This window comes from Rissa tridactyla, chromosome 6 (genome assembly GCF_028500815.1).
Source record: "Rissa tridactyla isolate bRisTri1 chromosome 6, bRisTri1.patW.cur.20221130, whole genome shotgun sequence".
Classification (NCBI taxonomy): domain Eukaryota; kingdom Metazoa; phylum Chordata; class Aves; order Charadriiformes; family Laridae; genus Rissa; species Rissa tridactyla.
In genome coordinates, this window is record NC_071471.1 from 31,375,599 (window position 1) to 31,400,555 (window position 24,957).

General features: G+C 45.0%; 2 protein-coding genes across 5 annotated transcripts; one reads left to right on the forward strand and one right to left on the reverse strand.

Annotated features, from left to right (window-relative positions):
- Positions 1-7,384: 7,384 nt before the first annotated feature.
- SERP1 (stress associated endoplasmic reticulum protein 1) lies at positions 7,385-9,350 on the reverse strand. Its single transcript, XM_054206413.1, has 3 exons — positions 9,216-9,350; positions 9,055-9,130; positions 7,385-8,910 (listed from the first exon to the last, which is right to left on the reverse strand). The coding sequence occupies exons 1-3, from the start codon at positions 9,297-9,299 to the stop codon at positions 8,870-8,872; spliced, it is 201 nt and encodes a 66-aa protein (XP_054062388.1). The 5' UTR covers positions 9,300-9,350; the 3' UTR covers positions 7,385-8,869.
- Positions 9,351-9,382: 32 nt separating this feature from the next.
- EIF2A (eukaryotic translation initiation factor 2A) lies at positions 9,383-24,917 on the forward strand. 4 transcript variants are annotated; one of them, XM_054206407.1, is made up of 14 exons: positions 9,383-9,533; positions 11,812-11,881; positions 12,216-12,290; positions 13,714-13,832; positions 15,199-15,298; positions 15,686-15,768; positions 17,033-17,106; positions 17,244-17,388; positions 18,291-18,407; positions 20,745-21,316; positions 22,623-22,736; positions 23,580-23,708; positions 24,285-24,350; positions 24,434-24,917. In XM_054206407.1, exons 1-14 carry the CDS (start codon positions 9,383-9,385, stop codon positions 24,497-24,499), a joined length of 1,881 nt encoding a protein of 626 aa, XP_054062382.1. In that variant the 3' UTR covers positions 24,500-24,917. The 4 variants fall into 4 exon arrangements, with proteins under 4 accessions (XP_054062382.1, XP_054062385.1, XP_054062383.1 ...); XM_054206408.1 differs by having other exon boundaries at positions 9,465-9,580; XM_054206410.1 differs by lacking the exon at positions 13,714-13,832 and having other exon boundaries at positions 9,450-9,533.
- Positions 24,918-24,957: the final 40 nt, after the last annotated feature.

Genomic DNA, 24,957 nt, shown 5'->3' on the forward strand with positions numbered 1-24,957 from the left:
AGGAAAAGCATAATTCTGATGCTGTCAGTGACCCTGTTGGTTTTGCACTGATACATATAAATTAACATTTGGCTGCGTGCTGGCGTGTTGAAACAGTTTGGTCTGTTAAAACCAAGCATTTACTACAGGAGCAAATGGCCCAGCCTGCCTTCCCAGTCGGGTGCCACAGGCGCAGCTCAGTCGTCACCCCTGGGTGCTGCAGTCCCGCTCACTCCGGAGCCTGTGCCTGCAAATGTTTGCTTCAATATCTTACCCTTGTATATGTATAACTCTCGTCAGGTTTATGTGTTAGGTAAAACAAAACAAAAGAAGCAACGCTGGAAACTGCAAGCTTTGGTGTCTTCAGGTCTCAAGGAAGCATCCTTGTCCTGTGTTCCAGAAATCAGAGCATCGCACCTTCCTGGTAAGCATCAGTTCACAGCACAGTTCAAAAAAGCCACGGGGGGAGTGTGTGTATATGTGTGTGTATATATATATATATATATTGAAAAGTACTCACTGAAGTAATACACTAAAATGATCTTCGTTTCAGTTGTAGATTCAGCTGTTGTTCTACAGGGCGGGTGTCAAGAGGATGGGCCAGACTTCTCAGTGGTGCCCAGCAACAGGACAAGGGGCAACGGGCACAAACTGGAACACAGGAAATTCTGTCTGAACATCATGAAAAAATTATTTACTTGCAGGGTGGCAGAGCACTGGCACAGGCTTCCCAGAGAGGTAGTGCAGTCTCCTTCTCTGGAGATACTCAAAACCCACCTGGACGCGTTCCTGTGCAACCTGTGCTGGGTGACCCTGCTCTGGCAGGGGGGTTGGCTGAGATGATCTCTGAAGGTCCCTTCCAACCCCGACCATTCTGTGATTTGGTGATTGGTGCTCTTGGCCTGCTACAAGCACGCATGTGTACTGCTGTAACTTCTTTAGCGAAACCATCGTGTGCAAATTGGAAAACAAAATATTTTAGTAGCTAAGTGTATCTCTTTCCCGGCAGTGATCAGTAGCTCGCTCCAGCTATACAGCAAGGATGTAGCTGGTAAAGTAAGTGAAAAGGGACAAATTGGGTGACTTCTGGGAACAGAAGTCCTTCAGATGAATAGTTGATTAAAACTTTTCTGGAGGGAACACTGCAAGCTTCAGTTTATTTTTAAGGAGTGAAATAGAAAGACATTTGAAACATTAAGTTGTTAATGTCCTGCTGATGGTAGAAGTAGAGAATCAAGCCAATGAGAAGACAGTCCCAAGCACTTTGGCGTTCCCGTGGAGCTGGTGTCTGTGCATTTCCTCTCCCTCTCGTGTGACGTTTGTGACCTTGGTGTGTGGGGGCGTCTCTGTGATCTCTGCTGCACAGCAACAGTTAGATCCACTTACACGCAGGTGGTCTGGAGAGGTTTTGCCTCTGAAAGAAAAAAGCATTTAGTAAATCTGCTGAAAATAGGGGATGAAACAAAGATTAAACTGTTCCTGTTAGAAATCCTTTGTTTGCTTTGCTCCACTCCTATCAGGCTTGGTTTTGGTTTTAGTTTTCTCCTAGCGGTAAGTTGTATGCTGCTCGAAATGCCAACTCAGCTTGCTGTGCAAGAACACTATAAAATGGCAGAAAAGGGTCCTTGAATTGCTGCGCTCTCATCCCGAGAATTGAGGCTGCTGCCGGGGGGCAGAAAGGAATAGCAGTTCCTCAGTGTGGGGAGATCATCTCAATGCTATTAAATGTTAGATTTCCGAGAGGGGGAAGAAAGGCTCATTGACAAACGATTGTGTTGCTGTCGGGCTGTATTGGCTGCTGCGCTGCTTTGTCTACCCGGTGTCTGTCAGCTTCCCGCAGGCTGTAAAGCCTTTCTTTGTCCTTATGCGTGACGGCACCAGCGACGTCAATCAGCCGCCCCGCAGCGCTTGCGTGGCGTGAGGCTGGGGGACAGAGATCCCCGCTCCCCGTGCTCGGGGGTCTGGCTGGCGCTGTGCGTGGGCACAGGCAGCCGTGCACGCTGCTTGGTGTCTGCTAATTGCTTTTGGATGCTTTTAATGACTGTGTTTTGGGAGCTGTGTGTGAAAGTGGGCTCTAAAGGTGTGATGCTGTCCCCTTTGGGCAGCAGTGCTGTTGTATATTCCTGTAATACCTGTCTTTGAAATTATGCCATAGCTTCAGCGTAAGAAATAGAGAAGTAATTCAGCTCCTGGACTTGCAGTGCTTTGAAACGGGCTCGACTGCAGGACTATGGGAGGGACTGCAGCCGTGGTGTCTCGGTGGCAGAGCTGTGCTGGAGCAGAAAGGTCTTAGAGCAATGAGATTTAGCCTTGTGGTGGCTCTGAATTAACCCCTGCGTCTCAAAGAGGATGTGGCAGAACATGCAGGGAAAGGCTACAAAAACAAGGGAGGATGCGGAGGAAATGCTTGATGAGGAGAGCCTGAGAAGGCCGTGACTCTGGCTTGAAGGGGGGTAGGCTGTGGGAAGGCTGCCATGAGCAGCTCAGACAGCATCCAGAGAAGGCGACAGGTGAGGTGAGCACAGAGATGTTACTCGCCAGATCACGAGGAGAAAAGGAACTTTGGCGCTGGTTGCCACAGGATGCTGTGGAGGCAGGTAGGATGTTCTAAAAGGGCTTAGGCAGGCTCTTGGACAGCAGGTTGACAAACAGGGATGTACCCTTTTACCAGCCCCACACAATGCTTCTGGCTGTGAGGAGAGGAGCAGGAGGGGAATCGACTCGTAGCATCTCCTGCTGCCAGTGCTCGAGACAAAGCACTGGGCTAGTCGGGGCCTGTCTGTTCTGGAAAAGAGCTTTGCTCTTTGACAAAAAAGTCACAACATTTTGTGGTCTAAGGTAAGATTTCAGTTGAGCAACAGTCTAGCACCTCAGCCCCCTCGAATTTTAGTTTGAGCAGGTTTCATTGCGTTCCTATTAGCATATCCTCTTGATTTCCACTCTCCCATGAGCATGCAAGGGCGTTTATTTCTGCTCGTACCGTGTGCTGTGCTGCTTTTGTGATAACAAGTGCTTTTCTCTTTGTGGACAGTCTGTGCTCATGTTAAAGGGCTAGGAGTTTTGCCTGTCTTTTCTGAAGGGTGCTAGAGAAGTGAGGTTTGGTGAAGCCCCAGGTCCTCTGTCTTTTCTCGGTGTCTAGGCCAGCTCGATCTCTGCCACGTTGTGACTGAGGTGGTATCACCACGTCTTCTCTCACTCGCCTCTCGGAGCTGGACTCGAGCGGGCTGGTGCTCGATGCCGAGGGCTGCGTGCCCTGACCTTCCCCATCTGAGGGGCTTCTCTTGTCGCCTGCGGGCAGGAGCCCGGGCAGTACGGGGGGAGCCAGCTCCAGCACAAGGAGCTGCTGGTGTTTTTCCACGGGTTCGGTACCGTGGGTGGGGGAATGATTTGCTCTCTCTGCAGGATGCTGCACAGAGGCCGGGATCCACTTGTCCTCAAACCCCCCTGACCGGGGGACACCGGCCTCTGCTCAGCCGGGGGCTGAACCAGAAAGAAAAACAGGGAGAATGAGGTTTGGGCCGAGGTCAGCCTGCTGCTGTCTTAAACAGGACAACGTTCCTCCTCGGACGCGCGGCCATGCTCGGCTCCGAGCGGGAGGCCGGGGCCGAGCGGCCGCTGCCCGGGGCGGGACGAGGCCTCCCGCCGGGCCCGCAGCGCTGCGGAGCCGCCCGGCCATGGCGGCCGCCGGCCGCGGGGCGGCGCGGGCGGGCGGGGAAGGCGGCTGGGCCCGGCCGGGGCGCGGACAGGCCCTGCGGGAGGCCGGGCCGGTGCGCGGGGGCTTCTTTCCGGAGCGGGGCTGCGGGTCTCGCGGTGGCTCGGCCCGGCCTCTGCCGCCGCGGAGCTCCGCCGGCCGCGGGGCCGCCTCCCCGTTGCCCAGACCCGCCGGCCCCGGCCGCGCTCGGCTGGCGGAGCAGGCCCTTCGCCCGCTGCCTTTTCCTGGGAGGGGTGCCATTACCTGTGCTAACCACCCCCTGCAAGCTGTGCTAACTGCAGACTGCCCGAGTAACAGCCTTTAGGCTGCCGAGAGCGAATTGTTGCAAAAAGGGGGGATTATTCCCTTTCTGTAGGTTATTTGGTTCCCTCATGGCTGTTTTAAGACTACGCGACATCCGATGCTGCCAGCTGAGCGCTGTGTTCTTAGCTCAGTGGATGCACATGGTCGGTGTCAGTTCATACAGTCAGTTTTATCACTGGACATCTTTTGTGTCAGCAGTGGGTAGATCATTTTTCAGGTTTATAGAATCACATTTGGTTTGGGTTGGAAGGGACCTTAAAGACCATCCAGTTCCACCCCCCTGCCCTGGGCAGGGACACCTCCCACTAGACCAGGCTGCTCAAAGCCCCATCCAGCCTGGCCTTGAACACCTCCAGGGATGGGGCAGACACAGCTTCTCTGGGCAACCTGGGACAGGGTCTCACCACCCTCAGAGTGGAAAAATTTCTTCCTAATATCTAATCTAAATCTACCTTCTTCCAGTTTGAAGCCATTACCCCTCATCCTATTAGTAGATGCCCTTGTAAAAAGTCCCTCTCTAGTTTGTGCCATATTGAGGTGAAGGCAACCTTGCAGCACCGTCCCAGCTGCAGCTGGTGGTGCACAAGGTGATAACTGGGGGGATGTAAAACACCAGCAACGCAGCTGCGGTCACTGTGCTGCACCGACTGCTGCTGTGGTCCAAGTCATGCACCAACATCTCGGGAGGACTTGTCAGGAGGCAAAGTCCTCACAAAGGACTTGTGAGGCAAAACAGATGCTGATCCTCATGTGTGTTACTGAAGTGCAGTCTCACAGACAGCCTTGAGAAGGCTTCACAAGAAAGAAGGAAAAGAAAAAAAAAAAAAAAAAGAGACAAGGATTTGAAATAGAAGTGAGTTGCACATGGTTAATAACATCACCTCACCGGGACAGTGAGATCAACTCTACTGAAGAACCTGACTGACTGTTCCTGTGAATTGCAGCACTGTGTTACTTTGCCAGTCGTACCAAACAAGATGCTCTATCAGTTCCTGGAAATGAGAAGTTACAGTCTCATGATGGGGGAAATAAACCTGGGTGTTGCTCTCTGAGGCTTTTGAAAACAAGTTTGGTGCTTTGCATCATTTGTGCTTCTGCTTCAGAGCACTGTTGGGGCTGGCACGCACTTCGGGAGATGCTCCAGCATCCTGGGCTGCCTAGGACCCACTGTCCAGTTGTGTGGCAACTGTCGCTAAGGATGGAGACTCCACCATTTCCCTTGGCAACCCTTCCAGGGTCTGATCACCGTCACAGCAAAAGAAGATTTTTTTTTTTTTTTTTCCCCCTATGTTTAAAAGGGTTTTCTCATATTTCAGTATGTGCCCATTGCTGTTTGTCCTGTCACTTCTCAGGTCGCCCTGAGCCTCCCCTCCTCCAGGCTGTCTCAGCCTCCCGATATGTCAGATCGACTTTGCAGCCCTGTGCTGGGCTCCAGCACGTCCCTGTCTGTGCTGTACTGGGAGCCCAGCAGCAGCCAGTGCAGCACTCAGTGCTGAGCCGGGTGAAAGGAGATCTCAACCTGATCATGGTGCTCTTTCCAACTCCAGGCCCAACCGCTTGCACCAGTGACTGGCCTCTGGTGGGATTTCACGCCGCTGGGGGCAGCCCAGCAGGTCAGCCGGGCTCAGTCCCCACTGCCCAAGCCTCTCCTACACCGGCTTGTCTGTGAGGCTGCGATGGATGGCCGCGCTGAAAGCCAGGCCCAAGTCAAGGTAAGCAGCATCTGCTGCTGTCCCCTCCTCCACCAAGCCCATCATCTGGAGGAGACTGGTAGGTTAATTGAGTGTGTTTTCCCTTTCATAAACCCATGGCTGCTTCCAGTCACCTTCCTGTGGTCCCTGTACCTGGACGTGAGTTCCAGGAGGCTTTTCTCCACCACCTCCCAGGTACAGAGGTGAGGTGGACTGGCCTGCAGTTCCCCAGGTCCTCCTTTTGGCCTTTCACAGACACAGGCATGATGTTTGCTTTCTTGCAGGCCTCAGGAATATCTCCCACCGGTGCAGCCCGTAAGGGTTCCACGGACTTGTGTACACCAGTTTGTTTAAACGTTCCCTAGCCTGAGCCGCCTCCGTGATGCCTCGCTGTCCTTGCTACACAGCCACAGAAGAGCATCCGCTGCTCACAGGGGCCTAGAAACAAAGCAGGGCGTTATTCTCTTTCTTTTTTTGTCTTTTCAAGTTGTGTAGTCTCACACACAGTTGGCTCTCTAAGCACCTAAAGTCTACTGGAGAAAGGAAATGTAGTAGTAGTTGCTTTTGCTCAGCTTGTTTTTTCAGTCTCATGCAAAGTAAAATAAGGACGCGCTGCCTGGAAGGAATAACCTGGGATATCAACATCCCCTCAACTCTCACCTTGAGCAAACACCACTCAAGGCAGTTTCTAAAGATAAACTATGCATACCTTACATCTTAACGACCCACCAGTAGATCACTGACCACTGCTGTTTCCTCTCCTCCTCCCAATAAATGACTAAGCTGTCCTTTACTGCCCTGGCAGTCCCTTGTGAGGAGGATGGGAACATGCCTGGAAGCAGAGACTTCCCTGGGGCTTTGGCCACTGGGTGCAGACAAAGCAGATGCTCCTCATCATTCAACTCCTGCAGCATTTTGCTGTATCCATCCCTCTTCTAACTGCGTTTTCCTGATACTTAATGCTCTTGTTTTGTCAGCTCATCACAAAACCAGCTCTTTTTTTGCCTTTTTATCCCTTGTGCAAGTGCCTGTTCTTGGCTGTAACTCCCCTTTCACCACTTTTCAATGTAGAGCACCCCCAGAACACTTTGGTTTCAATCCAGTGGTGCTTTTCAAGTGGCATAATATGCCAAAATACAATTATCTGATGAAGGCCACCGCTGGCTCCTGGTCTGTCAGACAAGGATTGCTGTTCATGCTGCAATTACAACAAAAACAGCTGCTGCACATCCCTTCATTTATACATGAGGCACAACATGCTTCTGTTCTTCCAACTCCAGCAATGCTGGCAGTGGAAAAAACACACTGAGCTACTACACGGGCAAAGCAAAAGGAAAAGTCAGCTGTAGAAGCAGGAACTGGTCAGACCGCCCCCAGGCCCTCCTGCATCCCCAGGGACCGGAGAAGGGACAGGCAGTGGACCAGGCACCTGCTGAACTCCTGCAGGGAGATGGACCGGTCCCTGAGGGGAAGGGGAGCAGCACCAGGTCACTCCTGTGGCCAGCACCCCTGCAGCTGATGGCTCAGAGGCACCATGGCACCAGTACGGTCCAGAACCCCCAAATGGCCCCATATGGGAGTTTCCTGCAGCAAAGGCGCTCCTCTCAGGAAGAAGCTAATGAAGCTGCACTCAGCGTGAAGTGACCTACTTTCAACACCCCATAAGGCACCATTTTGCTAACCTCAAAACGAACACAACTCGCATTTGAAAAGAACTTTATTTAAAATCAGAGATGGTACATACTTCCCCCCACCACCACTTACAAAATACGAGCGTCCAAGAACAGGGAACATATGTTATCTTGTACGGCTCGGTTCTGGGGCATGCTCTTGGCCACACTGGTTTACACCAGTCCCAATGATTTCAAATGGAAATGTGACAACTCATACAAAAGATCTGCTCTTTCACAGCTATCAGGCATTTAATGAATGTCTACAGAAACTTTTCTATTACTTCTAGTGTAACCAGATTTTAAAGTTTGTCTTCTGCTAAGAAACCTGAAAAAAGAAATCTTCCTTTAGCAGCTGCGTACAACAGCAGACCAATTTTGGACTGCCTTTGTTACCACAACAGAGAGCAAGAGGCCACTCAACGCCTGGGCCATCAGCAATAAAATATGATCAACAGCAGCATTTTCCACTGTTACAAGTTACAGTCATCTACAGATGTAAGGAGAGCTTTTTGTTTTTTTCTTCAGTATCACTAAGGAGGAACTGTGATCATCCGTAGGGAAGCAGTTAAGTACTGGATCCATTGTTAGAGTTGAGAGCAAGGTTTACCTTAAATAGGATTAAATATATATTGCAAGACATACCACATTTTGCAGATGCTGCACATAAAAGCAGAACTGTGGGCAGGGTCCCTCTACCTGCACCAAACATTCCCATACAACATTGTAAAATTTAAAACTATCACCACTGGTTGAAAGTTGTCCAAGAAGTATTTACAGCACAGTCGCAGCCCGCAGCCAGGAGAGGCTCAGTCAGCCAGCAGTTTGTGAAACTTCAGCGTCGGTTATGTCAGAAACAGCTGCTGTTCGGTCATGCCGGTTTCTAATTAAGTAATACCCACTAACTCTATAGAAACAAGCATTTTGCATTTATTAGGACAAGAGGTATGGGATAAAGTTTTCTGTTGTGATAAGCGTTTGAGTGCTAACGCATTGCCACATGCTGCAGTAAGACTACTCTACGCGTACAGAGAGGACGATGCACTCGGGTAAGCTACAGAACGCTGCACGGCCCATTATGAACATGCTTCGTACTCCAGCTGCTATAAAAATCCTGGCTTCCAAATTTAAATAAAACCATTTCCAGCTATACAGAGGATTAGATCTCAAGACCGGTGTTTACAACAGATGTCAATTCCTACGTATCGACATGGCGTACAGGTTAACGTCTCTACAGAGAACAGGGCTGTGCACTTCACCGAATAAGTAGGTCCACGATTGTAGATCAACAATATAATTTTATTGCTTTGTACATCTGGTGCTGTTCAAGGCACTGTGGGCTAGAAAACTCGGAATGACTGCTGAAGGGACCTGGAATGCGACACGGCCGATGCCGAGCACCGCTCCTCGGGCAGCTGCTGCGACGACGAACCGGGGCTGACCGGGGAGAGGGGGAACAGCTCATGGCAGCACCGGGGAAGGGCACGGTCAGGCCTGGCCCAGGGAGGGGCCCCTCACATGCCCATCCGGATGCTCTGGATGATCTGGAAGATGGCTGCAAGAGAGCAGAGGAGGGGAGCGCTCGCCGGGGGCTCTCCATCGGTGAGGCCTGGTGGCGGCGGGGCTCCGGCGGCGCCGCTGGAGCCCCGCCGCCACCGGGCCCCACCGCCGCCCTCCCGCTCCCGTTTCCCCCCCTCACCTGATCCGCAAACCACGAAAATGAACAGCGCCAACAGCCAGGGCCCGACCGACGCCTTCTCCTCCGGGGCCGTCCTCTGCGGGCACAGCACCGCCATTACCCCCCGCTCAGTTCCCCGCTGTGTCCACCTCCCCCCTTCCCACCAGCCCTACGCCGCGTACCGAGGTCTTAGCGACGTTCCCGCGCTGTGTAATGTTCTTGCTGTGCTTCTCGTTGGCCATACGGATGCGCTGCTTGGCCACCATGATGCGACCGGGCCGCTCCGGGCCCGCCGCCGCCACTACCGCTCTCTGCCAGCGTCAGCACGGCGCGGCGCCGCCCGCCGGAAATGCGTACTGCGCGCGGGGCGGGGCCAAGATACCCGGCCGCCAATCCGCGCCCTCGCTCCCGCGTCACGTGTCGGCACCCCCGCCCCTACGCCCTCGAGCGACGTGGACGTCTCTGTGGTGGCCGCGACGGCGCTCACCCGGAAGCGGAAGGTGAGCCCGCCGCGCCAACATGGCGCCCCCCACGCCGCTGCTGGCAGGTGCGCCGGGACCGGGCGGCGGGGACGGGACTGGCCGGGGCTGGTGGCGGGCGGCAGGTCGGGATGGGGCGGCCCTGTGCCCTCCGCCGGTCCCCCCTCTGGGGAGGGCCGCCGCGGCGTGGCCAGGCCTGGCACTCCGTGCCCGCTCCGCTCCCGGTGGTCGAGCCGGGCCGGACGGTTGTGTGAGAGCAGGGCAGGCCCCTCGCTCAGCCCCGTGTCCCCGGGACGCCGAGCGGGCGGCGGTAGCCCCGGGGAGCTGCAGGACGTGGGGACCGTTCCCGTGGGCCCTCTGCAGACCGCCCAACGGCTCGCAGGGCCTCGTGGCTGAGTGAAGCTTCTTCCCCATGTTGTGTGGGCTCACCACTGCGCTTCGTGGAGCTTCTTTTAATAGTCTCTCTCTTTTACTTTTTAAGTTGCCTGTAAAATAAAGGACAAGTATTTTTCCTTCCCCATGTTTCTAAGCTTTAGACATCGGCATATTTATCCTCACTTGGATGTATCACTTGCGGGGGCTGCAGTTTGTTCGGGGTGGGTTTTGGACTGCTTGTTATTGTCTGTAATTTGCTGTAAATTTGGATCTTAATTTTTCTTGGGAGTCTGATGGAAGACCTGAAGAATAGATTCTGGGTGGGGTGCGTAGCTAGTGGATCATATTTAAAGCGTTGTTAAAACATATCCTTGAGGTATGTTAGGAATATGAGGTACCCCTAGAGTGTTTGGTGGCAGGTGTTGCTGTATCTGCATATGGATTCCATCACATGGTAGATGTACAAACTGACCCAGCCGAGCAGGAGTGGTGCTCTTCTGCGCTCAGACCTCCTGTGCACTGCTGGCCCTGACGCTGCCTTGAAATAATACAGCTGCAGAACCTGCAGCTTGAGATAGTACAGGTCTTGCTTTCTTGAGTCATGTTTCTCAGTAAAAGTTGTCACCTCAGTAGGCATTTTTGGTGTCCCAAGAAAATACACAAAACACAGCTAATGCTGTTTTATTCACTATATGACAATCCCAACTGCATGATTTTGCATGAAACCGTCTTTATTTCTTGTTTGTCTCTTAGTGCCATAAGCATAGCCATGTCTCTGAAAAAAAAGGAAATTTGGAACACGTTTTCTATAGATACTTCTTTCATGCCTTCTGTTTTCCAAGTTGAACTGCAATGTCAAAACTAACAATAGGGCAAATCCTGTCTCATGTCAGCAAAAAAAAATGAGTCTGACACAATCTTCTTTTGGCAAATGCTCTTCCTGTGTTTAGGCAGCTAATCCTCGCTTTGGGGAGTATCTAGGCAGCCCTTTTCAACTCCATTGTGCAGGGCGCCGGTGCAGCTCTTGCAGCGATGCAGAATTTTCAGCTTCTGCAAGTTAGGCTTCATGAGGCTGCCTCCTGCAGCAGGGCTGAGGCTGAGGACCAGCAGCCATTTTAGGACGAGATGTTGTCCCATCCTTCCTTATGGAGGTGCAGCTCTTCTGTAGTTTGGGGTCATCCTGCAAGATGAAGCCAGACTTTTGTTTTGTGGTATCCAGTGAGAGAATGATGACTGAAATCTAGGAAATTGCATTTAAACATAAGAAAAACTATTTTGCTGTGAGACTGAATATGGGTGCAGGCTGCCCAGAGAGGCTGTGGATCTCCATCCTTGAGGATACTCGCCTCCTGTCCAGGCACAGCCCTGCAGCTGGAGCCAGAGCAGGGTTGGGGTGGGGGCTCCAAGGGTGCCCCCACCTCAGCCCCTCTGCCATGCACTCAGTTTGGGTCTGTCCCACTCTGCCCCGTTGCCCTCGGCAGTGCTTCTGCTCCCTTCTTTGCACTGGCACCAGTGCTGCCATGGCAGAGGGACACACCAGTTCATAGAACAACCCCGTTCGGAAGGCTGTACTGGAATGGCCATGACAGTCGAAGCAGGGAGCGGATCGCATGGCTGTGGGCAAACTGGCTCCTCAGTTGCTTGTGCGTTGTGTGGCAGAGCTGTTGAGGCTGAGAGCTCAGCTCAGCTCTGCCCCTCCGATGCCTCTGTCCTGTGTTTGAATCCTGTGGCTGCCTTGGATGAAGCCAGGTGTCTTGGCGTGTGTTATGTTCTGAATTTCCTTTACAACCCTCTCTCTCACTTACTTCAAAATGCAAGCAGAGGAAAAGTGTGGGCAGGTCTTAAGGTCCACAAATTAGATAAAGTTTTTGCTTTGGACCATTTTCTCAATTTGAAATGAGTAGTTGTTTGTTTACTCTTCCAGTGAGAGGATCCGAAGGGCTTTATATGGTGAATGGGCCACCTAGTTTCACAGAGAGTACAGCATTTCAAAGGTACTGTTGTTATCACTATTTTTGATCTTTTGCACAAAATAATCTTCTGAAAAGTAAAGGCAGACTTTAAAATTGAAAACTGTGTAAATATAAGTGATTTTTTTTCTTGCTGTCAGTAGTTCAGAAAATTGGTAGTTTTGAAGGCTTTATGCTTGCGTGACTTCTCATTGCCCTGGTAATAATCAATGAACAATTGCAGAGTAGATTGCATTGTTACAAAGCACTACTCAGGAGCACATCAGGAAAGTTGGTGTGTTGCTTTACCTTTTTGTTAAAAATACCTTAACTTATGCAGTATATTTGAATACTAATGTACATTTTTTTATTTCTCTAGGGACTCTGGAAAAAATTGCAAAGCTGTTGCTTTTAGCAAGGATGGTTCCCTTTTCGCTTGGTGCAATGGAGAAAAGTTGGTGCATTTTTTGTATTAAACTGGATCAGTTATGCTCCGTTTACTCTTGTCTGTGTAAAGCTATTACTATTAATGCAAGCGTTTGCATACATGCTTTAAATGCAATTTATTTTTGCATTATTCACGGTAGTGGCTTTGTTTCCTCAATAGCAGATTAAATATTTACTGTTTTGCTCTTATTTATAATGCACCCATTCCTGTAGATGTGCATTATTCGATTTTTGGTTCATATTTCCCCATATGATAGTACCTGGTTTTCTGGGATCAATCTATTAGTAAAGCTCACAGAAAATTAAGGTTCTATGCACCCTGTGTACAAACATCACAAGGTTTCTTTTTTATAAACCAGGTGCATTATAGAGTTCACTAGAGATCATCTTTTACATAAGAGTGCAGCATAGGGTTGCTGCTGTAAAGAGGCGATAAGAGGTCATAAGGCTGCTTCTGAAATGTCAGTATTCTTACTAACAAGTTAAAAAAAAAATCTGCAAAAGTATTTAGTAGTACCATTTAAATGTTTCTTCTGGAGAGGTAACTTAGATGTAGGATTCATTACTTTCACTGTTATTTCTGATTCTCCATAATATCCAGACTCTTAAATTTTCATTAAAAATTTAATCTTGCCAATTGGAAAGGTCTGTTTCCAGAAAATGTCTGTGGGAAATAGGTTTTTCAAACAACCAGGTTGTATATCCAGGTCCCCATACTTTAAATGAGGATATTCCAAATGGCAAATCTTTCCAGTCCTTCCATGCCTCTTTGTTTTGGGGGCTGTCCATCTTCCTTTGTTTCTGAGGGGGAGCAGTTAATGAGATGGTGAGGAACAGGCTTCTAATACAGCTTCTGAGAACAACAGTGGCTTGGACACATCGTGATGTGATCTCTTTTGTTTCTTTGCATTCTGCATGTGGCAGATGTTTGATATATGGTGTTCAGAAGTGCTGCTCGAGCTTGTTTGTTCAGCCACCTCACCTTTGCTTTTCATTGTCCATGTCTCCCTGCATCCCCCAACCTCAAAACCCCAAATCTTAAATGGTGTGTCCTTATAGATAGAATACTTAAAAATACGTGGGATAATTCAGTTAGATTCTTTCTGTTGGCCGTTGGTCAACTTTAGCACTGTGGAAGTGCGGATGGACTCCATGAATAGAGTATATCTTGTCTCTGTTTCAGAGTTTAAAATATGTGACATGTTTTGCCCAGCGCTTTCACTCAGTTTCTGTTATGCTTGGGTACCTGGTTTTAAAATGTTTTCTTGCAAAAATTTAGTAAAAGCAGGAGGGGAAAAAAGCTCTTCTAATTTTGTTATATTGGCCAAATTTGTAACAGATCTAGAAGAGTCAAATACGTGAAAAGTCACCTGGGCTATTAATTAACTATTCTAAGCATGTTTTATTGAAATAGCATCTTTTGGTTCCAGAGTAAATATTGTTAATGTCACCAATGCTGAGTTACTGTGTTCCTTTGATCTTCCAAAGGCAGTTTGCCTTGAATTCTCGCCAAAGAATAATGTTCTGGCAACATGGCAGGCCTACACAAGTGAGTATTTTACCAGCTGTAAAAGTACACAGGGTAACTGCATGTTTGAATTTGGTTTGCATGCTTTCCATTACCTGGTTTGTCATTGTAGCGTATTTATTGGCTAAATGAGCGGTATAGAAAGTGTACAGAAAATTATATGGGTAATCAAGTATATAGTGGAGGAGGGAGGGATGCCATCTTCTGAAAGCATCTGGTATCGACCATTCCTACAAACGCTACATCAGAGCGCATGTGCTCTACTTACTCTATTAAGTAAATTTAAATTACTCTATTAAGTAAATCACAGCTTTCTAAAAATTGCGAACTGATCCTAGTGCAAAGAATGTGTTTGAATAATATGCTGTTTGAGCAGTTTATATAATTTATATTGAATGTGATGTTCATGGTATGAAATAATCCTGATGGCCAGCCTGGGTCAAATGCCCAGGTCTCGCTCCTCCCCATCCCTGCACCTGGCAAGGCTGGAAAACACTGAGACCTTGAATCCCACATAGCCTAGCTGGCTATAAGGTAAATAGTTTCATGAATTCAGACACTAGAGTCTTCCGAAAGTGGAGTTTTCCCCAGCATTGGAAGAGAAATTAGCCCTGTGTCGCTCAACCCAGGATGCATGTATAGACGAGGAACATTGTAAGCTGTCTCAGAGTAGTCATGTCCTCCACTGGGCGTAGCTGACTTGGGTGTTCTCCATTGTCCAGAGGGCTTTATTCTCTCCTCTGCCTCTCTCTGGAGTGTACGTTCCTGATTTAGATAGCCTCTGTCTTATCTGAGCTGCGTGCCTAAAGCAGATGTGTCTGAAGATGCTTCCTTTGACAGAAAGAGCTGGCCGTAAGCTGAGCGTGTGGGAAGTGTTCTGGGACGGGTTGTCAGATAAGACAAGGCAGCACAAGTGACAAAACCGATGCCAACTGTGACTGTTAGAGAACAGTTAGGAGGTCTGTTCTGAATCACTGGTAGAAATAGGCAGGCTGTAGTATTCAGAATAAATAGGAGGGTACAGAGAGTTTAAACCCAGGAGAACCATTTTGTATGGCTTGCAGAGAAAGCTGCGACTGCAGCGCGATGGACAAAATGCATTGAGTTCTTGCGAGAACAAAATGTAGGAGTGGAGAACATACCTTCATTGTTTGCAAAGAGGACAGCTTTTGGTTTTAATTAAAAAACACACATTAAAAAATGTTAGTTCTTTCTGGAGACTGAAAGACTTAAGTTAATAAATAAAGCAATTAGCAGTCTAGGGTTTAGTGCCTCAGGGGGTGGGATGCTTCTTATAAGAAGTTTATGCATGTTTGGTTGCTTGTAGAATCAGGAGATGGAATGTAATCCCCAGAGACCACTACTGTAATCCGTGCTTTTGTTGCAGCTGCTAAAGATGGCACAGCGGGGGTGCCCAACCTACAGCTTCATGATGTGAAAACTGGAAAATGTTTAAAATCTTTCATCCAGAAAAAGATGCAGAACTGGTAAATAACATTTCCAGATGCTAATTGTTTGCAAAAAAAAAAAAAATGGTTTCTAAAATCTGATCCAGGTAAATAGAGCTCTTAGTGTGTTGTTGGCTTTTCAAATACTGCCTGCTACTAGCTGAAAGCAAGTTGTAAGTATCTTTGTACGTAGTTGTAATTGTTCATTTCTTGGTATAAATACCCTATTGTTGTGCACCACAGAGAAAGCTGGGAGACAATAACTAAGTCTAGTTGTCTGGGTTTTACTATACAGCTGTCATTTGTCCATTAGAAACATGTATTGTGTTTGAACTTGCTTGGCTTTAAAAATTGAGGGGGAAAAAATCCTAGACTGATAAAGATGAGCAGAATTCAGAGTTTCTAATTTTTTGTCTTTAAATGTAGGTGTCCTTGCTGGGCAGATGATGAAAGCATTTGTGCCAGGAATGTAAACAATGAAGTGCACTTCTTTGAAAACAACAACTTTAGTACGCAAGTATTTCTATATGTTCCATTGCATTCTATATAGGCATCTTCTTTTGGATGTTTTTTTGTTTGTTTGTTTTCAATTTTTTTCCTCATTTCTTCTTTTGCTTGTTTTTTATTTTAAATATTGCCTACATTCTTTTTGAATTTAGAATTCAGAATCATTATGTCTTAATCAAGTATGTTTTCACTTTCTTGTTTATCTTTTCAGTGACTTATCTACTATGAAATGCACCTAATTTTCCATTAACAAGGCCTGATTCTCTATTGTTTCTCATTTAATGAGATACAGGAAATTGTTGATAGAGGTTACTACTTTGGGTTGTGTGTATCCTGAACTATTAAAAAATGGCTCATCAGAACATTTATATTGATGGCAAAAATTAATTTGTGAAGCTAGAGCAATTTTTTCAAGGAAATTCACTACTAGTGGGTAGAATATTTGGCGTGAACAGAGGTTGAAAAGGGAAATGGGAAGAAAAAAGCAGGAGGATAAAAATGAATTAGAACAAAAATCCAAACGTATAAAACAAAACAGGGAGGAGAACAGTGGTGGGTATTTTTGGGTTTTGGTGGGCTTTTTGCTCTGGGAGCTAAAAATACAGCCTATGAGAGGTGCAGTTTTCTGAGAATTAGTTCTAGTGATGTTAACGAAGCTATACTTGGGAAGCACGGAGTGTCTGTTCCATTATGAGGCCTGCTGCTCAGCGCAGACTTCCTTGCTGGAATGAAGTTGTGGGTTGCTGCTGTTTGTTTAGTTTTTAAAGATGCATTTCCTGTAAGTTGTTGCATAAAGGGGCGATGTTCAGCACAGATCAAGCCTTTATGAATGCTTCCTATCAGGAAGAGTCTTCCAGCAAAGCTGCGAGGGGAGAACCTCTGGCTCTGTGTAATGGTGCATGTTATCTGGACGTGACGGATGCTGCTTCCTCTGAAGTCAGCACAGATAAGATGAAGAACACTGTGCCTTGCTTAAAACACGATCTGTGTTCACGTGGGGTTCAGAAGCTTCCTTGTTGTTTGAACTTCCAAATAGTAAACATTGGATTTCAGACCTAGGCTTGGTTCAAGTTGGTTTTGTAAATAAAAATGTGTGATGAAATGGGAAAGTAATGGTTGGTTGTCTAGTAAAAGAAATCCCTTATCATTATATATACTGTTCTTTATTATCCATGATACAGACCCATAAAACGTATAGTTAGTAATCCAGGCTAACATGGCTTGTCATTAACATCATCACATCTGTGACCTTTTATTTTTTTGCAGATACTATTACAAATAAACTACATTTGCAAAAGGTTAATGATTTCGTGTTATCTCCAGGAGCACGGCCAACCAAGGTACTTCTAATGTTTCCAATCTCTTTGTTGGTTTTCTTCAAAAAATTACTGTAACTTTAGTACAACATACTAGTAGTAAATAGACCCTCTGCTGCCAAGCATATCATCTGCAAGAAAATCTTGTGGCTTTGTTTTAGGTGGCTGTGTACGTTCCGGGCAGTAAAGGTGCACCATCATTTGTTAGACTCTATCAGTATCCCAACTTCAATGGCCCTCAGTCTGCACTAGCCAACAAAAGTTTCTTTAAAGCTGACAAGGTGACAATGCTATGGAACAAAAAAGGTATAACAGCTGTATGTTTAAACTTTTATAGTCCACCCATTTTGGATTTAATGACTTTGCTTACTGTGTGGGTTTTGCATTTAATTTGCACGTGCAGATAAATACTGAAGATAGCCGTTAATGCCAATGCAATGTTAAGGTTACAGTTCTGAATAGCCTGAAGTGCTCATAACTTTCTTGTGTTGGCTTCCATGATCATTTGTATAGTGCAATTGAGAATATCCTACATGTTGGTAAATTTTGGAGTTGAATAGCAAATTCAAATTTAATTTTGCATTCTGTGATGATAATGTATTTGGACTGTATACATAAGATAATAGCAGAGCATAAACTGTTCTTAATCTGTAAAATTGTATATGCACAGACGTATCACAATTGGTATGACTTGCACAGTCCTCTGTGCGCTTTGCTGTTTGTTAGCAATGAGCCGTTTCAGAATAATTTCGTAAAAACTGTTTTACTTCAACCCACATTGTTTGGAGTATGGGGAAGGTATCCCTTACATTTAGAAACAACATGTGGGCACACAGTTCTGGATAAAATAGATGTACATAGAAAAGCTGTTGATGAAACAGTTTATTCAAGGACCGATCACGATGTTTGGTTTCTGCCTTAGATGAATATCTTTTTTATAGCTGCAAAAGTATGTTCACTTTATCGTAATTCAATGGTGAATGAATAGACTTAGCTTACACTTTTCATCTGAGAAAGGAAGATACTTGTTCTGTTTGGGTTAACATTTAGGAAAAATTAAATTCAGAAGAGAATTTTAACAGCACTGTTACGCAAGCAACTAACTAGAATTCATAATCAAACTAATTTCTCGTTGTTCATGGTAGTTTGTGAAATAGTTTATATCATTTGCAGTAACAGTATTGAAATAACTGTGTCTGTTCCATTAGCCACTGCTGTGCTAGTGATAGCTAGTACGGAAGTTGATAAAACAGGTGCTTCGTACTATGGAGAGCAAACTCTGCACTACATTGCGACAAATGGAGAAAGTGCGGTCGTACAATTGCGTAAGTAGCCCACAGGAATTTTTTTATTCTATTATAGCTCTTGATAGTGGGAATTGCTGTTTCACTAGTTTTTGTTTAATGTATGAGGGGTTTTTTTGTTAGTGTAATGAAGTAATCTTTAAAAGAAGAAATGAAGTACTCTTAAAAAAACAATCTGGTGAAGGATTTTGTTAAATCTGGGGTAAGGTGGTGTGGATTTTTTTTTTTTTAATAGCTGAATTATGTTGTCATCTCTGGTATACTTGTTGTCTTGCTGTCAGTGGCAGAGAAGAGACACTTTCAGTTAATATATACAAATAATTTGCTTGGGAGGGTGTTTGTGTGTACAGGAAAGGAATTGTGCATGTTTACTAAGGAAACACCTGGACAATGGAGACACCTTAATGTCTGAGAAACCAAAATGGACAGGACAGTATGTTACCAAACAGAATAACCCTAACTGCACTTACAGACATGCAATTGATACTGTTACTCAAGGAACCAAGGCAGAGTAAGAGCAGTGTTTTTAAGTACATTGGAAAATAGAAATACCTTATTCTGTATTGTAAAATGGAAAGTGTTCTAAGTCATTAAAATGACACGTTGGGGAGAAGCAAGTGGATGCTCTTCATTTCAGTGTCTTGTTTGAACCGGAAGTCCGTTAATTTCACCATGGTGGTATTTTTTAATTATCTTGAGTTTTGCTCTTCATGTTAAACACCCATCTTGTTTGGGATTATAGAGAGGCCAGTTTGTGAACACTTCCACACGCTGGGGATGGGGTGATGTAGACTGTCTGTGCTTAAGTGACTGTAAAGAGATTGTGAATATGTTCTCTTCAATACTAGTGCTGACTGGCAGAACATCTCCAGTTTGCCTTCTCTAGCAAAACTTGTGGTAGCAAGTACTGTGCCCCATTTCCCTTTGTTGCTGACTTCACTGGGGAAAAATCATCAGGATTATAACTCAGTATCTAGAATCTCTCTGGGAGCAGTTCCCTGGATTGTGAACACTAGTTGGTTGATTACATGCTTTTTAAAACCTTCTTTGCCCTTTTAAATATTTTTTTTTCCAATGCATCTTTATTTAACAGAAAGTTTATAATTGATTTTCATTTAATTTTGCTATTCCTTTTCAAGGAAAAAAAAACCAAACAAACCAAAGTGGTGGTTATTCCTGTTCAAGAAAAAAAACCCAACAGCTAAAACACAAGTGATGGGCACTTGGAGTGAGTGGTGGCTCATTTCCTGTGGATTTGTACCTTCTGGTTACTTTTGAGGTCCAGTTTTGAAGCTGTTTTCACATTAGCGTTTGTGGAGGGTTTTTTGGTTTTGACTAATACGTGCTCACGCTGCAGCCTTTGCCTTAGCTGTTGAAGCCCGTATCGAGCTGCCCTCGTCTCCCCAGCTGCCTACTGTCATGAAACGTGCAGAAACATAATTTTCTGTGAGAACTGTCTCTGCAGTTGCATTTGGTTAACGTCATCTAAAAAATTTTAAAAGGGGAAAACACACGGACAGTGTGATTGCACAGACTAGGTTCTTAAGATAATGAGGCTTTAGAATAACAACAGGAATGAAAGATTTAAATCAGTTTGATATGTTGTATCAATGTCGATTTAAGAATTGTCAGTAATACGCTTGGCATTTATCTGAAATACAGGTAAAGGTATCCAAATTATGAAAAGTTATAATGACCTATGTTTTTTATTTACCCCTGTACATTTTACATGAGTTTCCATCACTAATTGATCGTTCTTCAGTATCTCCTAATGTTCTAACCCCCAGAATTGCTTCTGACAATATCAAGTTTTATTCATTATGCGTAAAAACAGTTTTGTGTGCTCTCTCACTTTAAAATCTGTCTTATAAAATACTGTGTGGGAGCATGGTCCAAAGATAACTTAGATCAATGTTTCTTAGCTCTACAAAGCTGCGCTATGCAATATTTTTTCTATTTAAAAAAGAAGAACTAGTATCCAGCTGGTATAAAACTCCTGTTTTTGCAGGTTTCCAGTGGGACAGTTTGAGAAGGTCCTGAGAGATCATACTTGAATAATGATGAAAAAAAAAAGGAATTTTTTTACATGAAAAAGTATGCTTACTGTTAAAGTGCTGATGTTGACCCCGCAGAGGTAATTTGGAATGGGTGCAGTTATTGTTGCAAACCTTAACTAAAATTATCAGAAGATAAAGTGTTGTTTCTACCTCTATTGTGAGCAGAATTCATTTTCACTGTCAATAATAAGAACACAGCCTTTTAGCAAAGCATGAAGTTAAAAATAGCTATTCATTTAATTTTTGCTTGCACTGAAAAGATACAATCTCCTAACAGCTGCCTATTTTCCTTTTCCTTTAGCAAAAAATGGTCCTATTTATGATGTTGTTTGGAACCCCAATTCTGTTGAGTTTTGTGCTGTGTATGGTTTTATGCCTGCCAAAGCAACAGTTTTTAATCTGAAATGCGACCCTGTGTTTGATTTTGGAACCGGTCCTCGCAATGCTGCCTACTACAGCCCCCATGGACACATCCTAGTGCTAGCAGGATTTGGAAATCTCAGGGGACAGATGGAAGTGTGGGACGTTAAAAACTACAAGCTCATTTCCAAACCAGTAGCCTCGGATTCCACGTACTTTGCTTGGTGTCCTGATGGGGAGCATATTGTAACAGCTACTTGTGCTCCCCGGCTACGAGTCAGTAATGGCTACAAGATATGGCACTACACTGGCTCTCTGTTACACAGCTACGAAGTTCCATCAAATGAAGAAATGTGGCAAGTTTTCTGGCAGCCCTTCTTGGATGGAGTGTTCCCAGCGAAAGCGGTAAAGTACCAGGCAGTTCCAAGTGAATTGCCCAGTGCTGAGCCAAAGCCTGCCCAAGCGTACAGACCTCCGGCCCTGAGAAACAAACCTGTAACAAGTTCCAAGCTTGTAAGTAGACTGTTTCATATATGAACTAAATTGTTTTGTTTCATTGCTTTGCCCGTCTATATTTAATGAGAGCCATTAGAAGAGTAATCAGACTGACAGTAGTATTGTGGGGTTTTTGAGAGGTTTTCTTGATAATCCTCTTTGATGCTTTGCTCACTGTTGGCAAGAATGTGTGCTGGAAAACTGGAATTTCTTTGGTCCAAATACTCTCCTTTTACAAAGTCATTTGCAAACTTTAAAAATGCTCTCTACAACATGCACTGGAACAATAAACTGCGAATTTGTTTTATGGTGAAATTGGATACTCCAGTTGAGACAGAAGCCTCTAATTTGGGTGACCCAACTTACCAGTCTAAACCCAGCTAGACAGGTGTTGGTTTCTTCTCTTTTTTTAGGTAAGTTTAGTTGCTAGAAAAAGACTGGATTGTTAGCAAGTCAGCTGCAGTTTAAATAGATTTCGGTATGGTGACCTACATATCTAATGAGTTTCTTTTATGCAAGTTTTCAAAGTAGGCTGAGTAGCAACTAATTACATTTAACAATTGCACCCTTGATGATTAAGTTTTAGCGAGCTTTGATTTTGAGCCTTGTGCTTTTGAAGGAAAGACTGCTGCTTGGTTTGTGAGGAACCTATTAATCCTGCTGATGTCTGATTTCGCACGTGATCAACAAGCAGCAGTAGTAGAGAAAAGATATGTTAAATAAAATAATTCTGTTTACTTATATGGGTAAGAAATCTTGTCATATGAATTAAAACAATCCAGCTTCTCAATTATGAGTTTCTTAAAAAAACAAAAGACCAAACCCCCTCCTTTTCATCCCCCTCTGCCCCCCCCCAAGAAACCCTACTCCATCTCCCCTCCCAGCAACCCATTTTTCCTTTCTTGTCACTAGGAGTTTGAGTTAAAAAGTTGTCAACAAAAACAAAATGCCAAGTTTCAGTCATTTTGTGCTGGTTTATTCCTCTTCAATTTTATTTATCCCTTGAGAGAGGAAACATGATGATTTTGTTATTTTATCAGAAATCCATGAAATCTTTAGGACGTACAGGATAGTCCCATCAAACCTGAGAATGGATGAGTGCGAAACCCTTTTCACACTGGTTTCTGCTACTTGAAAGAGAAAAAGGGCACATACTTTTTTTTTTTCCCCCCCTTTGTTTTTTCTTCCTCTTCCTTTATGGCTCATCTTTGCATATGGAGTTGTCGTAAGTAGGTTTTGGGGTTCACTGTTAGGTTTGTTGTAGCAACAAGCTTGCCAACATGGAATACAGGTTTTGTAACTGTTAATTTTGCATATCCTGCAGCATGAGGACGAGCCACCTCAGAATATGAAGCCACCGGGAAGCAGTGATAAGCCACTCTCTAAAACAGCTCTCAAAAATCAAAGGAAACATGAAGCAAAGAAAGCTGCTAAACAGGTACTGCAAAAGTAGTTTTTTCAAGGATAATGTTTTCACAAACAGCACTGACGAGTCTCAGAGCAGTGGCCGTTGGTTGCACGGAGAGCTCTCCACATGTCCTGCACGTGCTGAGTTGTGGGGAGGGTGGTGGACTTTTTAATTGGACTAAAGCAGGTACAAAAGTATGACATAAAAATAACAGCTTTGGTTAGTTGCTGTGAATGTTAGCTGAAATCAATGTTAAGACTAAGTAATTCTGACTTTTCACCTTCAGACCATTTGCACATTTTTCGTCAGTGTTAGGTGAGAGGTAAGGGATGGACTTGCTGCTCTGATGTGTTCCCCCAGCAGGTCGGGGATGAGGCAAGTTATCAGGGCAGACCAAAGACAGCCTGGTCTCTGTCACCTCTTTGCTTGGTAGATAAAAATCAGCTTTTGGTATTAGCCTTCCAATTTCTATAAAATTCTGAAGCAATAATTTCTTTAAGTAAGATTTTTAAAAATTCTTACCTTGGTTTTGAGGCCTTTCTTCAGAGACAATGACCCACCGGTCTACTTTATAACATATTTGTCTATGTATTTGTCATGCCTTGCTGATTGTTATGGTTGGTGTCTTGAGGAAGTAGAAATTAAACAAGAAACAACATGTGAGTTGTTATAGATAACCCTTCTTTTGTGGAAAGCATATATATAGTTAATGCAATACATCAAAGCAAGTCACTGACAAATTTTGGAGTACACCAGCAAGCTAGTGGAAGAAGAAATATTAAATGGATCCCTTAAAACGATGAAAGAAATTTTTCAGCCCCTTTGTAATCAAAGGTATTTTCTAGATAACGTTTTTATTTTATTTATCTACAGGAGGCCAAAGCTGATGCGAACCAGGAACCTGCACAGTCCTCAGCATCACAGAGTGCCCCACGGAGCACTGTGCCTGCCGTTACATCAGGAGATCCTGAAGTTGACAAGAAGATAAAGAATTTAAAAAAGGTGAGGGGATTTTTCTTTTTTCCTAACAGACAGTGGATTTCTCTAAGAGATGGTCTGTAAGATCTCATCTGATTGTGAGGTGACGGGCTCAGTAGGATAGCATTTGCATAGATGGTAATCTTCTGAATTTTTAACCCTTTCTGCATAATCCAGCAGGGCTTTCTTCTCTTGGCTGCCTCCTGCTTTTCATAGTCTTCTGTTCTGATTAATATGCCAGGCTTTCTGAGGAAAACGTGTGGTGAAGAGGGACAGTGATAGAGGAGGAGTAACTTGGATTGAGAGAATTTGGATCTAGCCCTTCAGCGAGACAGTGTGTGGTGTTTATGTTTCAGAGACTAAGAAGTGCTTCTGTTCTCTAGGTTTTGTTCTTGAAAGAAAAGTCTCTTATTGGTGGGGAATTCTGGACTGAACATTCGGAGAGGCTGAAATGAAGTGTGCCTTCTGCATTGAGGCCTGCCTCCTGGTAGATCAGGGAATTGCAAGTGCAGGAACTTTTGAGAGTATTTTTTCTATTCTTGGTTCACCAGTATTTTTGTGTTAGTGTGGTTTTTTTGTTTGTGTTTTTTTTTGTTACAGAAACTAAAGGCAATCGAGCAGCTGAAAGAACAAGCAGCTGCTGGCAAACAGCTAGAGAAAAATCAGGTACTGTTAAGATGCATGCAGTTTATTCAAGTTTCATTTTATAAAAAGCTACGTCTGTGATACCTTGTGCTTTTTTGTTCTAGTTGGAGAAGATTCAGAAAGAAACTGCTCTCCTTCAGGAACTGGAAGACCTAGAACTGGGTCTTTAAAGCTTCATGGAAATCCAATGTGGCTTTGACACGAAGTTCATGGAAAAACATACTTTGTATTAACTTGAAGATAATAAAATGTTTCAGTAAACAACTGAGGATGCAAAAGTCCACAGCTTTCCTGCACACTTGCCTTTTAGAAAGCTTTGCTAAAGCTCTGTGCGCGTGTGAAACCGTAAATCAGTAATGAGTATCACATCAGCCAGTTCTGCTGCTGTTCCAACCCGAAATGTGCTTAATTCTTAAAGCCTATTGCCTAAAAGACAGAAGCCACAGGTTGGTTTATCTTTTGCTTGTTTGGGTGTGAGGGAAGGCGATGAGGCGTACCCATTTGATAGCTTTATTATACTTACAAAGACGTGATCTTTATGCAATAACGGGATGTAGATAAAAATAAAAGAGCATTTAATAATAAAAAGTACTTCTGTTCTTCTGTTACAAGGGCAGAATCTTCAAAA

Bases quoted from the DNA above. Each gene is read 5' to 3' on its own strand.
- SERP1 (XM_054206413.1), bottom strand. From the start codon at position 9,299: ATGGTGGCCAAGCAGCGCATCCGTATGGCCAACGAGAAGCACAGCAAG. The intron at 9,131-9,215 runs GTACGCGGCGTA...CTGTGCCCGCAG, and splicing joins GGAACGTCGCTAAGACCTCG to AGGACGGCCCCGGAGGAGAA. The intron at 8,911-9,054 runs GTGAGGGGGGGA...GCTCTCTTGCAG, and splicing joins TTTCGTGGTTTGCGGATCAG to CCATCTTCCAGATCATCCAG.
- EIF2A (XM_054206407.1), top strand. From the start codon at position 9,383: ATGCGTACTGCGCGCGGGGCGGGGCCAAGATACCCGGCCGCCAATCCG. The intron at 17,107-17,243 runs GTACTTCTAATG...GCTTTGTTTTAG, and splicing joins CAGGAGCACGGCCAACCAAG to GTGGCTGTGTACGTTCCGGG. The intron at 17,389-18,290 runs GTATAACAGCTG...CTGTTCCATTAG, and splicing joins AATGCTATGGAACAAAAAAG to CCACTGCTGTGCTAGTGATA.